Source organism: Pseudonaja textilis, chromosome 3, assembly GCF_049901715.1.
Source record: "Pseudonaja textilis isolate UNSWEBS1 chromosome 3, rPseTex1.2, whole genome shotgun sequence".
NCBI classification, from domain to species: domain Eukaryota; kingdom Metazoa; phylum Chordata; class Lepidosauria; order Squamata; family Elapidae; genus Pseudonaja; species Pseudonaja textilis.
The window spans coordinates 144,825,931-144,841,624 of NC_141992.1; the positions used below are offsets into that span (position 1 = coordinate 144,825,931).

At 38.2% G+C, this 15,694-nt stretch overlaps 1 protein-coding gene across 3 annotated transcripts in view; it reads left to right on the forward strand.

Moving 5' to 3' along the window:
• The first annotated feature begins 1,612 nt into the window (after nucleotides 1–1,612).
• Nucleotides 1,613–15,694, forward strand: part of NETO1 (neuropilin and tolloid like 1) — an 81,427-nt gene continuing 67,345 nt past the window's right edge. Inside the window, exons 1-3 of one of the 3 annotated variants that reach the window (XR_015743158.1) lie at nucleotides 1,613–2,337; nucleotides 10,446–10,499; nucleotides 14,607–14,744. Coding sequence is in view for 2 of the 3 variants with exons in the window: in XM_026699164.2 (XP_026554949.1) it covers nucleotides 2,310–2,337; nucleotides 10,446–10,499; nucleotides 14,607–14,744 (220 nt within the window). In the remaining variant the exon portion in view is untranslated. The remainder of the gene's footprint in view (nucleotides 2,338–10,445; nucleotides 10,500–14,606; nucleotides 14,745–15,694) is intronic. The other 2 variants (XM_026699164.2, XM_087931019.1) reach the window with 2 other exon arrangements.

Consider the following 15,694-nt stretch of genomic DNA (forward strand, 5'->3'; position numbering starts at 1 on the left):
ACCGTTTGTGACTTCCTGTTTCTCAAAGACCCCTCCCCCCCCTCTTTTTTTTTTAAAGAAAACGCTCCTGCAAGGTGCTGCATGGGATCCGTCGTGACATTATTTTTGGACCACAGCGAAAATGATCATTTGGATGAAGCTTCGCGTATCACTGCCAAGGCGGCTGACTTTTGGCTTACTTGGGAATCTCCGCCGTAACTGGTGGGACTAAACCACAGTCGCCTCCTCCTCTTCTTTTTGTCCAGCTCGACTCCGAGTGATGTATTTTCTTCGCAACAAATACTGAAGTCATTTAGGATTTCTTCTTCCAGGATGCTTTTGTTTTCCCATTTTTCTAGCCGCCTTGGCGCTTTTCTGACGGGCTGTCACCTAAATACTTAACGCCGCAGAGCTTCTCAATGAAAAGCAAATAGTTGCTTCGTGGGGAACGCTGCAAAAGGTTCGGTAATTTTCCAACTGGATTTTTTTAAAAAAAGCAAAACAAAAAAAACCCCTTATAGATTCAGCTTTAATGAAGGGGCGGTGCGCAACTGGACTTTATTTTCCTGTTTCAGCTTGTATATATTACTCTTTTCCTTCCGGCATCACCTTCGCAAAGCAGCAGGTGGGGAAGATCGTCAACATCACTCTCAGGAGCTACGATTAGATTTCTCCCCCCACCCCACCCCCTTCCCAGCCCTGCCTTATTCAGCGGCTATTTCTCCTCGCCCACCCCGCCCCCTCCTCTGCCTCTCCCCCTCTTCCCTCCCCACGCGGCTCTTCTTTTTGCGTGGATGCCACTGACAGCGCGCGAGAGAAGAAGCGGCGGCGGCGGCTGCAGGCTGGGAAATCCCTGTGCGTGAAAAAGCATCCGCTATTGCGGACTTTTGTTCTTTTGGCGCGGCGGCGGTGGGGAGGGGGGGCGCGGCGGACGACTGAGCGCAGAAGCGACCGAGTTAAAAAGAGAGAGAGAGAGAGAGAGAGAGGAGGGTTGAATCCGTTTCAGGAGAATCCGCCTCTTTCCCGCTGCTGCGCTCCGGATCGCCATCCCGGCTCTGCCTCCCTTTCTCCTTGCGATCTCTCTCTCCCTTTCTTCGCAGCCCAGCCTCGGAGGGTGCCTTGAGGGTGGAAGAAAGGGAAAAAAAAAGGTTATCTACGTCGAGCAGAAGAGGGGGCCGGAGGACGAGGGTATATTCCCCTGCTACCTCCGGACGGAGGGAAAGAGATTTTTCGCGGCCGCCGGCCTGACACCAAACTTTTATTGCGGCGTCTCCCAGTCCGCCTCACTCTTGCTCTCGGACCCAGAAAGACTGCAGCGCGCAGAGGCAAGATCCTTCGCGGGTTGGCCACGCCATAAGGAGGGCGAGGGTGGAAAAGACGCCATCTCTTACTTGGGGCAGACGCTGAAGGGCGCTGGGCAGGCGGCGGCACCTCCAAGACTACGCGGCCCTCCGGAGGTTTCGCTCCCTATCGCTACTTGAGAGATTCTCCCGGGTTAAATCGCTTCTGGGCCGAATTGTGATTTCTTTCTCTCTCTTTTCTCTCTCTCTTTCTCTGTCTCTTCCTGATCCTACTACCCCAGCCGGAGGAGACGCACTTTACTTCGGCTTGATGTACTGCCACGAGGCGGGCGACATGAGCTTAGCTGACTTTAAAGGGCTTCACTTTTAATCATAAGGATTACGCGGCGGCCCCTTCCCCAAAGATGACTAAATCCCCTACTGGGTGAGCCCATTTTTTGCCCTCTTCCCCTGCCCTTGTTCTCTCCCCCTCGCCAATCCCCGCCGGAGAAGCCCCTTTCTTCCCACTTTGGGGGCCTCTCCCCACCTCGTCCCACCCGGGAACTGATGACAGGCCCAGCCGGCTTCTTCCCTTCTGGGCGCCGTCATAACTCTAAAAGGCCGGACGAGCTCGGCCTCCGCATTCTCTCCCAAATACTGGTTGCTGTGTGGGAAACTGGCGATTAAAGCGCGGGGAGAGAAGCCCGCCTCCCTTCCGCGCCGGAGCCTGGGAGCTCCCTGTTGGCGGCCGTTTGCCGTCGCCCGGAGTCGAGCTTTTTTGCGTCTCTTCTTCCTCCCTCGCCTTTCTTGGCCGGGTTATGCAGACGCCCGGCGGCTGCGGCGACGGACGCTACTAGCTCCCCGAGGCTGGCTGCTCAGGAGCCCGAGCGGTGGAAATGGTCGCTCCTTGCCAAACGGCGGGGCCAGAGCGAGTGCAGAGGGGGACGTCGAGCTTCTGGGTTGAGCGTGTGCTCGGCTCTCCACCGTGGAAGCCCTCCCGTCTCTAGATGGAATTAGTGGAGAGCGAAGCCCCTTGTGTAAGGAACAGACATGATCCATGGACGCAGCTTGTTTCACAGTGAGTACCGCTTCCCCGCGCCCGCCTTCTGACTGAGACTTGAACGCGCTCTTGCCGGCACTCGCGTCGACCAACCCCTCTCCCCCTCCTTTCCTTCCTCCTCTCCTCCCCCCTCCCTCTGGCTAAAGGTTGTTGCAAACTGGGAGAAGGAGATCAGTTGCGGAAAAGGTGAATGGCGTAGGTGTAAATCTCCCCCCCCTGCCGCCGCCTCAGACGCTTCCCCTGCCCCCCCTTCCCGTTGTGCCTCCCCCTCCCCCGGAATCGCGAATCCTGACACCGGACTCCCTGAAAGCTGGAAATATTATAACCGTGAGGAAACTCCTGGCTCTTAGGTCCGGGTTGCGATCAAGAAGAATCCAGTTGGGAGCAAATCTGCCCCAAACCCAGGAGGGCGGATGGGGCCGAGAGACCTTGCCCGCTAAAACTCTCTTCACTTAAAAAAAAAAACCCGTTATAACAGTTAAGGTAACCGAGATTTTAAAACCACGCAGAAGTCAGTGCATTCTGGAATTTGGCCAATTCCGGCTGGAGGGTGGTGGTGGTGGTGGGGCTTCAGCTTATTATTTGCTCTCGTTGGGAATCCGGTTCTCTGAAATTCACTGGAAGTTACTTCTGTGTAACCAGGTTCAAAATCAGAAGGGCCCCGTCCCCTTCCCCTCATCTTCAATTCCAGGTTGTGTATGTAGATTGAGTCCCAGGCAGGCGTGAGGGTGAGATTTTCACCAGACAAATGGCAAATATCCATCCCTGGAGCCATCTGTCTAAATTAATCTAAACTCATTAATTACTGACATTCAGGATTTAACAAAGGCTGCTGGATTTGAGTAGTTTTCTTCCTCCTTCAGGAAGCCCTGTTATTACATTTAAGTCATTGGTTGGTGATGACTCTTAACTCTAAAGTTACAGTTTTCCTTAGTTTCTTTCAGTATTTAAAATTCTCCAGGCGTATGGTATAATCCTTTACTAGTCTACATGCTTTCACAAATACTAGTGGAACTGGGATTAATTTTTTTTTCATTTACTGGGACTTATATGTCCAATTCCATAATAATTTACTGAACACATTCAGAAATAATGTCTTTATTTATAACCCAGGTTAAACAATGAATGTAAATATGTTCAAACATAATAGGCATCTCAACAAACGCAGTACTCTAATACTTGATTTATTTTACTAAAAAGATCATTTTTTTTGAAGGATCAGTGTTGGGTCCCTAGATAAATTTGTTTTCAACTTATTTTTTTCTGTTCTCACTGGATACAGTACAGACAAGTTTTAGTATTTTGAAGGAGGATGTGAATCAAAAAGTTCAATGTAAAAATGGAGACAGTAGCATGGAGACAGTAGCATTCTTAATGTTGGCTTTCTTTCAAAGCATGGTGAATGGATTTTTTTTGAGTCAGGATGGTAGTAGGTAAGATGTTCATTTTCTTCTTTTCTGTACAACTTTATTTGATGGAAGCCATAGAAAATAATAAGATGAAGGGAAAAGGGATTTAGCATTAATTCATTTCTAGTCAAGTGAATAATTTAATTTAAAAAGTTATTTGTAATTTAAAACCATCTGGTTAATATTCCAGTGCTCAGTAATTAATAAGATTCATAATTTCTCCAATAAGTGTAAATAGATTCATACATTAAGCAATATTAAGCTCATTTGATTACTATTAATTAATTCTGACATTAAATTTAATGGGGTGTGTCCATAACTTTTAATTTACATCATATCAATAGTCATCTAAAGTGTATTGGTTATTACTATGCCCATTTTTTTCAGAAGCAGATGAAGCTGAGGGATATCTTCCTGGCTTTGTATTATTGTAATTATTTCAGTAATTCTAATTCAGGAATTTGGAGTTAAACATGGAATAAACATGGTAGAATATTCTGCAAAGTAAACCTGCTAATATTAGAATAGTATGATTACAAATATATAGTACATGATTCAATAGCAACTTCTTACTAGTTTCTGTTATGAACATCTAAATAAACCTTATGTCATTTATATATAGTGAATCATCTTTCATTACACAAACATAAACTTTCATCTAAATATCCATTAAAGGAGGCAAATAGATATTCTCTGGATATTTATGAAGCTTATTGGGGATGAGATTTCAAAACATTAAGAATGCAACAGTTGACTACATAGCTTACTGTGTCAATTTAATTCATATCAATGAATGGAGTTAGGCATGAATAACTGGGGTTTCCTACGTTAGTAAAGAGCATATTTTACATATTTTAATATTGTTCATGATTTTTTTCAGAAGGTAGCTTGAGTTTCAACAAGGATGTTTCCAGACAAGATTGCTGGATTATATTTTTAGAATTTTATTTGTGACTTTCTTTGCTTTCTCACCTCAGCTTCATTCATTTTCTTGTCACAAATCATTCATTAAAGAGAGAGAAGCAGAAGGGAGGAGGGAAAATGGCTTTTGGTTGGTAACACAAAAAGTTCTCTGTTTAAAGCTCCTAATTCATAGTATACAGTAAATGTCAAAATCTGTCTTTGAAAGAACAACATATAAATCATGGTTTTCTCTTTCTTGTTTTGGCACTGTGGAAATATCATATGCTCAGTCTACCTATTTAGAAATAAAATTTAAATGCTTAGTTTATTCCATGGTGGCAGCTATTGTTTAAGAACAAGAAAAAAAAATGACAAGAGTAGACTTGAAGTACAGTATATTTCCTCACCCATGGCTTCTGTCTAAATACACATTTTTTCTTCTTCCTGTTTCTTAAATGTACTGATATAATTTCAAAACCCTGAAATTTCTTTAAAGTGTTTTGGAAATCCAAGATGAATAATGCATTTAGTTAATAGCAGAGTTTTCCCTTACAGTATTTCTTACTAAATACATTTTTGACAGGACTGAAACCTTTTTGTTCAATTAATTTTGTTATACAGTGCTTTTTGTCTCAGAATATATTGCTGACTTCCAAATCAAAACCTTTCTTTCAAAGAAAAGTGGGTTATGCTGGTATTACAAAATATAAAATAAACAATATTTAACTCAGACTATCATGTTCTCTCAACTAAACTTCTTTGACAACCAACAGAACTGTGTGCATTGATTTGGGCATACATGGGCAATCCCACAATAAGAGGCTAAAAACTTAAGGAATAGTTTGATGTTGGCTGGGCTTCAGAATGTAAAACTTACAAGGCCAGGGTGCAAAGTCAACAAATGACCACTATGGGTAAACAGGTTTTAGAACTCTGGTGTTTCAGTCCAAAATTAGTCACAATAGTGATTAGTTCTCTAGCTTATTTATACATTGTTTCAATCCTAGAGTGAAAAACCCTTTTGTTCCCAAAATCACATTTGGCAACAGGCTGGAAGTGGTATCTGTGTACAGGTAATTTTTATCTGTGCAGTTTATTATCTTTTTATAACCCCAAAGTTGGATTATGAAACAGGATTAAAAGCACAAGAACTGTGCATGACAAAATGCTGTGATTCCATCATTTTAAGAGGAGGATAATAAAATAAAATAAAATAAAATAAAATAAAATAAAATAAAATAAAATAACAAGAGATAGCAGGTAATGTCAAACATTACTGAGGATCATATGTGGACCAGAACTGACCAAGCATAAACTAAGTCTGTTTTAAAGTACAAGACTACTTCAGATGTTATACTATTAGAAGGCAAGGAAATTTGAAGCTTTAGATTGTAAGATAGCAAAACAGAAGGTGTTAGAATCCTAGAAGTATCCACAGTGGTTTGAGGAAAAATGTGAAGAGTAGATAGTTGAGGGACAATAACTTGTCAGGCCTCAGGATGTCTTCAAAATCAAAACAACATAACTTTGAAACAGAGTTGGAAGGGACATTGAAAGTGTTCTAATCCAACCCGCTGCCCAAGGAAGAGATTTTATCAAATGACTGTCCATCTCTTCTTAAACACTTTCAGTGATGGAACACCCACAACTTCTGAAGGCAAGCCATTCCACTGATTAATTGTTCTCACTGTCAGGCAATTTCTCCTTAGTTCTAGGTTGGTCCTCTTCTTGAGGTTTCATCCAATATTTCTTATATCCTAACATGCTTTGGATAACAGGTTGACCCTCTCTTTTAAATGGTTTATTTTTTAATATTACAAATGTAGGGATTTGTAAGTTTTATGGTACTAGCAACTTACAATTCAGCCATATTCATAGCAACTACTAGTGGAAAGTAAATCAAGGTAACAAGTTTCCAATGACAAATATTTGTAAATGGTAATGAAATTAGTGAAGTGCCTACTATAGCCATATAAAATCAGTTATATAAGATCTAGCTGACACAGCCTTCCATCTTTCCGGGATGGGTCAAATGAGGACCCAGATTGTTGGGAGCAATATGCTGACTCTGTAAACTGCTTACAGAGGGCTGTAAAGCACTGTGAAGTGGTGTATAAGTCTAAGTCCTCTTGCTATCTGAATATTGCTTACCCACCTTTTTGTTAGCAGTTGCTAGCACTTTTAAATAATGCCTGTTGATCTGTTGCAAAGTACTCAGAGAAGAAGATGTAGGAAAAAGTGGTAATGGGATTCTAAGATTGTAACTAAAGAAAATGATACATTTAAGTTCCCAGTAGTTATGGGCAGCTAATTCTATGAAGCCACTAGTGGATACATAGGGGAAGAAATTCTGTAGGTTATTTTTCCCTAAGATTGCTTAAATTAATGCTTTTAAGTATCTTACATGAATCAAAAATAAAAAAAATCTATGATTATAAGATGTACAGAACATCAGAGATAAGTTTTGAACTTCAGTAGCATATACCGTATTTTGTATAGGTGCACATATTTCTTGATTGGCATAGCTATATAAATGGGAAAAGGGGAAAATTATGCTCAATGAAGGCACAACAGAGTTGGTGTAACATTTCAGTGGACTCTAGATGTTAGAACAGAATAGGCGCATTATTATTCACCCAATTTTCTAAACAGCCAGCTTGATTCTGCGGTAAGTATATGAAATAATGCTTTTGGTGCCTGCAAAAAATGGAATGCAAACAGCACACAAACTTTTCAGACAGTTATTTCTTAATGGTATTCAAAAGCCTACTAGCTGGATGAAAGAGAATTTAAGTGGCTGTTTATTAAATTCATTCATTGGATGACCTTGAAGAAATACTAAATACCAAAATGTAAACCAGAGAAAGTTTAATCCATTCATGGGTTTATTACAGATTTTGATTGTAGGAAACTATATAATGAATGCTTTGTATGAATGACCAATTTTTAAAATTCTCAAATTGAAACTGGCATTAGTTTACAAGAGTTGAAGTTCTGTTTTATAATGCAAATGCATGCAATAGGGCTTTCAGTAAGGATAAAATTTAACATCTTTTCACATAAAATACATATAGGTGTAAATGAGCAACTTTACAGCACTTGCTTTTCAAATTGTAATAGCTTTGTAGCTTAGTAACTCCGATGCACCGTAACAATACATCTTTGAAGAACATACAGACAATCCTTCTATATATAAAGAATGCAAGTGTCATTTGTACATTGTATATCTTAATGGTAATGATATCAGTAAGCAATTATTTGGTGCAAATGACTCTTAGAATAGAATATCAAAAGACATACCAGTCTACAGAAATGGTGCTTATGCAACCATTATTTTGTTCCCCTTGTCAAATATTGTCTTTGATAAACTTTGCTAGCTTCCTACTTCAAATTGGCTTCTTCTAAGTGTATGCTCATTACAGTATAGGGCTACCAGCTCTGAGCTTCAAAACTCTGGATGCTACTAGGTGACAGCAAGGAAACAGAAAACATGAAATATTAACTTCTATTTATAGTTAATCAGATTTTTGCAGTCTAGATTGTTAAGTTCAGAAGGCTGGGTGCAGAACAATTTATCCTTATGCATTAATCGGACTGCGGAGCAGAAGAAAATGAAGATACTACAGATGCTTAATAGCCATTGTAAAATAATTAAAAGGGCCAGATATGTGAAATTATTGTTACTAGTACAGTTGATTTATTTCAGTGGAAAATTAAACAATTTCTGAATTGATAGTTAATATACAAAACAGTTAATTTGCCAAAATAGTTTTTATCAGAATTTAGAGATATCCTTTGGGAACAGAAAATGCTGTGCAAACATTCAAAGGGAAACTTCACTTGTAAACACTTATTATAAATAAACCAGTGGTCAAACTAGCTAAAATATGTTTTTTAAAAACAATATTAAAGACAGATAACACTGGAAAATATGATTTGCTAAAATCTCTGTTAAGATTTTAATAACATGCTAGTTTGGAAAGCTCAGTGTTAGAACTCCAGATATTAGTAGATTGTAACTCCCAGTCATAGTTATTTGCATAGAGCTAACAGTGAATTGTACCAATTGGAAAGCAGCATTCTGTACTAGCTGAATCTTCTAGATAGCCTTCATGGACAGTCTAATATAAAGCAAATATTCAATACAATGGAGGAGAGGATTAACCCTATACTGAAATGTCTCATGGAACAATCTCCTCTTTCTCATAGCTCCCAACTAGATTGGAACTATTCTTAAGTAAAATGGTGTCTTCATGCTGGTAACTACTGCTGTTAGCCTAAAAGGCTATCATGAATAGCCACTCAGAATTTCTGCAGGACAAATTACATGGGAACATCATCCAAGATTTGCCATAGTGAGTCATGTCCCATAACTGTTTGCTTTCTTATTTCATGGGGTTCAGATTATCAATTTCTTCCAGTGTTCTTTGTAACTGATGCTCCATCAACTTCTTACAATCTTCCAAAAGGGAGATTGGAGAAGAGGTCTTAGTGGTCCTGATTTACTGAGTTCAGAGCAGAAGGCAAACCATTGCTTTTTAAAAAGCAGCTGTTATCTCCCATCCCTATAGCCAGATCCCTATCTCCTCCATGGAAGATTTTGCCAGACTGGAGAAATAGGGATCAAGTCTACAGATTGTGGATATGGTCTCAAAGGAAGCGCTATCTACTGCTTTTAGATACATAGCCTCCTAAATCTCCCAAACAATATTCTAAAACATTATCTCTGCCATTTTAGAACTTTGCTATCCATTGTCTAATCTTGACCAGATTTGAGTGAGATTATCCGAAATGTGTTGAGCTGGCCATGACAGTTGATGGTACCATGATGGCAGTAATGTAACTAGTCTACTTGTGTCAAATATTGGAATGCAAACTTGTAAAAATGAAGTTTGTCTCATTATATCATTATATTTGTGTGTTGTCACTTTGACACAGTCTTGGGTTGATGCAGGTACCTATGCTTTCAACAGTCTAGTCAACTTTGTCAATGGTATCAGATGACTGATATATCAGAAACATCTGAGGGAGGACAGGTTGCCTGGCTAAATCTATCAATATACTATTATTCAGTATTCCCACAGCCAGTTAAATGTCATCTATCACTAACTATAACCATAACTATAACTACTATAACTATATGGTGTGCACATAACTGACATAGTTAATACCAAAAGTTCATAAAGTATCACCCAGGTTTCCCCCCACCCCGCCAAATCTGTAGTGTAGATTTATGCAGAAATAAGTTCCATTGATTTTCCTGAGATTTATCTCATGAAAATAGCATAGGATTGTAGCTTTGGCTATATACAGTATTTAAATGGTCTCACCCAGAGGTGGTATTCAGCAGGTTCTGACCAGTTCTGGAGAACTGGTAATGGAAATTTTGAGTAGTGGGAGGGGGGATGGAGATTTTACATTACCCTTCCCCTGGAGTGAGGTGGGAATGGAGATTTTGCAGTATCCTTCCCCTGTCACGCCCACCAAGTCATGCCCACCAAGCCACGCCCACAGAACCAGTGGTACAAACAATTGAATCCCACTCCTGTCTCACCTCAATGTATCTCTAACTAAATTCTGAGCAGTCATGAATCAAAATGTTTCATGCTTAAAAGAAGTCCATTTATTCCTGTTTACTATGAATATGTAGCCATTCTGTTTAGGATTACTATGTTTTTATAAAAAAAAATAAGTGCAGCCACACAACCTGTCCTGTTTGTTCTTTCTTTAGCATTTCCTACTTTGGATTAAGGTTAAGAATAGAGCTGTCCTAACTAATTTCTCATTCAACTAATATGTTTTTTAATTTTCCAGTTGTAGCAAGTTTTATCATCCTACACTGGGCCGGGGCAACAAAAAAAGGAGCAGGTATGTTTTTAGAAAAAAAATATTCATATGAGCAAGTTTTGTTTAAAAATGTTTAAAACTTAAAATGATTTATGTTTTTCTCAAACAATTTAGTAAGGGGGGATTGTAGTGCTTAGTGAACAGCTTTAAAATAGTCAAAGAAGGCTATGACATTCAATGCTGAAAACATGTGTCTTATTTCCAAATGTAAATCAGCTCTGAAACATGTTAACAAAAAATTAATGAATAAATTTTCTAAAGTCCAATGCAGCTGCAGGGTATAGCATGTTTCTGTTTGAATCAGGAGGCCAAAACAAGTAAAAGAAGGTCCTAAAAATTGGATCCTAAAATAAGAGTTAACATTTCAATCACATCCTGGCCAACAATTATATTACAGGTGGGTGGTAAAATTAGAAACGGATGGTTACCTTTATGGAATCAATGAATTTCAAGCTCAGAAGACAGAAAAAGTGATCTAGTACAAATAGAAGAGAATATTTGTAGCTTACGGTTGAACTACCGTTGAAGTCCTTGGTGCTGTCTGAGCTTGATTATTTGCTTGCAGACATTTCTGTAAAAAGATGGATTGGTGACATTGCAAACATGTATGCTTCTTGACATGGAAATATGAATGAATAGGTGCTGCTGCTACTTTCAAATGAAAAACAAGCATTTCATCTCCAATGGTTCCTTTCTGACTAAGAATACAAATGGAATTCCTAACTCACAGATAGCTTTTTTTTTTAAAAAAAATGCTATTAGTAGTTGACTGGAATATAAAGTAATAATAACAAGAATTTTCTGATCTGATTCACAAATTTCAGTGAACCAAATCTTTTTCTACCAAATTATTGGAGGAAACAATTGAATAGTTTCGAACATGTGTTCAACTATAAAGCCTACTTTGCAAAGTCTGAATTTACAAATCACAATGAAAACAACCTACCATGTCTTGGATTAATGTGATACATGAACTCAGCCAATTTTAACTATTAATTACTATACAATCAGTATTGCATATCAGCTGATCTAAAAGATGGATTCCTAAAGAGATAGAATTGCTGAAAAATGATTCTGGCAGAATTAAAAATTAAAAACCTAACATAGATATGAAACTTTCTTAACAAGTAATAGAAAAAAATCATTTACATGTTTGATGTTATTTTAGTACATTTGGAATACTAAATATCCAATATAATTCTAATCCGTTATAACTCATAGATCTATGAAATACAGCTAGTCAAATTTCTGCCTCAGCACAAGGAAAAAAAAAAGCTTTTTAATAAGTAAATAGTTATAGGTTGTCCTCAGAATGCGACAGCAATTAGAACTAGGACTGCTGTTGCTAATTGAACCATTAGTAAAGTGTGAATCACATGATTTCACTACCTAGCAACAAAAGTCCAAGCATTCTGTTGTCATCATTAACCAAGGACTTATACTCATTGAGGACTTCATGTGAATGAAATTTCTGATTTCCTGCCAGCTTCTGTATTAGCTTTGCTTGTGGGAAAGTGGCAGGTCATGTCAGAATGAGTGGTCGTAACTCAAGGATCACTTGTACCAAGCTTGAAAGTATGTAAATTCATCCTCCTTCCTGTCTACAGATATGGATTACATCAAGAAACTAGGAGAGATAAATTACCTTCAATACTTGTTGCCTGACCATATTTTGAGTACTTTTTTTGCCTATGTGTAATACTCAGGGGAGGGATTCAGCCAGTTCAAGCCAGTTTGAGCGAACCAGATGTTAAGTTTACATCTGGTTTGCTGAATCGATAGTTGAACCAACCAGTGGCCCTGCCTATCCTGCCCCTCCCCTCCCCTCCCAGGAGTCTCCATGCAGCCCGTTTTGGATGTAGCTAAGTCCACGTGGAGGCTCTGGGAGGATGAGAAACAGCCCTCCCGGAAGTTCTGAAAGTCCGGAGATGAGCCTGTTTCTGGCTTCCAGACTGCCTCCAGAGCGCGGGGGAGGCTGTTTTTGCCCTTCCAGAGGCCCGAGGAAAACCTTCGAACCCTGGGGAAGGTGAAAAATGGTCCTCCCAGAAGTTCTGATAGGCCATGCCCACCATGGCAATGCTTACCCAGCAACTGGGCAGGGAACTGGTTGTTGGAATTTTTGAATTCCACCCCTGGTACTAATTCCTAATAAGCCAGAGTTAGCTGGTTTATTAATCTGCTAGGTATTTTATAAAGTGTTTTACTGAATTCAAGATATATTATGACTTCAGCTTTCCCATGATTTACTGTAATTAAGCTGGTAGGGGTTATTTTTGACAGTCCACATTTCCTGTAGGATTCAAAGAATTGAATTTTTTCTATGTGCTGCAGTTTTCCAACCCACTGGCATGAGATTTACAGATCTACCAATATCCCGGATCTTCTGTTTCACTCTTTTTGAAGACGGGGATAGTTTCTTTTTCCTTTTTTGGCTTCTGACACTTCATGTTTTGCAGGTTTTCCTACATACAAAATGCAGTCTTGAAAATCTATGAGTAGATTCCTTCAGCACCTAGGATGTAATTCATTTGGAACAAAAGAAATGTACTTTACTGAAAAGTTCTTAGATACTCCCTAAGATTTTTTCTGTCGTTTTGAAGTTTTTGGCCTGCCCCTGCAATCACCTCATTATTCTTGCTTAATAGAAACAGATCCTTTTCTGAAGAAAAAAAAAATTATGTTACCTCTGAACAATTTGTCAATTCTTACACAATCAGCTTTCTGCTCCTTTTTTAATTGCACGTATGTAAAGACAACTTTTTCTGGCCATCACTTTTAATCTTTGCAATTCTGGGTTTCTTGTATCTGCCCTTCTTTCATAATTAGTCTTTCCTGTCCCTTCTATATGTGTCCTTTCTCATTTTTTTGATTGCTTATGAGCTTTTTGTGCAGCTGCATGGACTTCCTTTATTTCCCCTTTTCTTCTCTAATTGGAAATTTTTTATGATTGCATATTTAATATTTCCTTTTTCAGAAACCTCCATTAATATCAAACTTTTATTCTATTATTTTTTCATGCATGAACAGTCTTATCATTGTTTTGAGTTTATTCAAATCACCTTTACTTGCAGCCCAAGGAATATTTTTTTTACTTGTCTTTATATTTCTTAAGTCAAATACTCTACCATTATATGGTTGCCTCCTCCAATAAATCATTTCTTATTACTGTTTTCATATTACTAACTTTTTCCTATTGCTTAAATCAAATTACATCAAATCAAAGAAATCCAATTGTTTTCTTCTTTTTATAAAATCTTGTAACCAAAACCAAACAGGAATTTCCTGCAAATCCATATGAAGCAATTGAATCTTACCAGATAACATTGTGATTAAATCTTCTCATTATCATTACAACATTCTCTAATTTGATTTTGGAAAATGTCATCCATAGCTCTTCCTGATTGGATGGTTGGTAATCAGATCAGATCCTTTCAGTTGTGTTGCCATGCCATTGCGGGGGGGGTGGGGGTGGTGTTTCTATATAGGTAGAGATTTTTTTTTTATTTACAGTGCAATTCCTCCTTTAACATATAATGCAATGGAGTTTCTGGAGTATGATGAAATTTTGATATTTTATCTTATGTGAGAATCTCCATAATCAGTAATTATTTCTTCTAGAAATACCATAACTTTGCACCTGTTATACATGCAGACTATGTTATTTTCAGGCAGAAAAATGAGACTATAACAATATAGCTGTGTTCTGTTCTTGTAGATTCTGCCATTGTTATTATTGTTTTAAAATTCTGTTTGATATCTTGTATTTAGCTGACAGAAGAAAATATTTGTTAAACTGTGGAGTCCTTGGTGCTCTCTGAGCTTGGTGGCTTTCTTGAGACATTTCATTACCAAACTGGTTAACATCATCAGTGGTATAGGCACTGTGCTAGTACTGATGATGTTACCTAGTTTCATAATAAAACATCTTTAAGAAAACAACCAAGCTCAAAGAGCACCAAGTACCCCATTTTCCTTTGAAGTGCCCTTTCTGGTAGTCAGTATAATTTTGACTGTCCTATCATTAAATTATATTAGGAAATTATAGCAGGCTACAGGTGAAAGCAAATGATTGCACATTATGTATTTAAACCAAAACATGATCTCATCTTCCTTTTTCCCCTTTTCCAGAAAAGCAAAGCAGTTCAGAAGGACAAAAGACAGTTCAGTGTGGAGTGTGGACAAAATACGCAGAAGGAGGTATTTTCACTTCCCCGAATTATCCCAACAAATATCCTCCTGACAGAGAATGTGTCTATATTATAGAAGGTAATCTAAGACATTCCTTTCTCTCTCTCTCTCTCTCTCTCTTTTTTCATTGTTCTACCTTTGGCAATGATTATTAAACTTAACCATTTCAAAAACAAGAGCTTAATCTATCTAGTAAGAATGTATAAATGTTCATTTTTGGAGAGGGACATAAAATGAAAATTTTGTATTCATAGAAAATGCATACATTTCTGAAAAACTCCACAGAAGCTTGCAAGCTGATAATTAAATAGAAAGCATTCTCTTCCATTTTTAGACTCAGTAATTTGACAATAAGATTAATGCTGTTACACATCACTCTTATTTTTTGTGGTTGTTTTTGAGTTATAAGAAATGGGATGTTTCATAATATGGTTAGACTTTTGGCAATATTTCAGAATTGTTGGCAGCAAATCCAGGTCAGTCACAAAGTGTATCTATAGGAAGTTGCAGCCAAATCATTCTTTGTAAGAAATATATTTGTATGATATTCACATTACATAGTTTCAGGGTTGCTAAAAACATTTAAAGTATTTTTTAAAATGTGATATGTAGCATTAATTTTCCTTTCATGGACTGCTTTAAATTCCTTATACCAATTACATTACAATATAGAGGCTCCTAGTAGATTGGAAGCTATATATAATTAGCAGAAAATCATGTTTTTATTCTTTTACTTTATGATGGAAATTTGTTAATCTAAATGCAGATATATAAAATTATCAACTTAAATGATAATACTCCTTCACTCCTCTCACGTATAAAGGGAGAAATAAACCTTATTTGAAACAAATATTATTTTGGCTCCTGTTGTTCAATTACATTTAAAAATAATAATACTGGTATATTTGAAAATTATTACAGGTAGTCCCTGAGCCCAAAATTTTATTGCTAACAAGACAGTTGTTAAGTGAGTCATACCCCATTTTATGTCTTTTTTTGCCACGGTTCAGTGAGTCACTGCAGTTGCT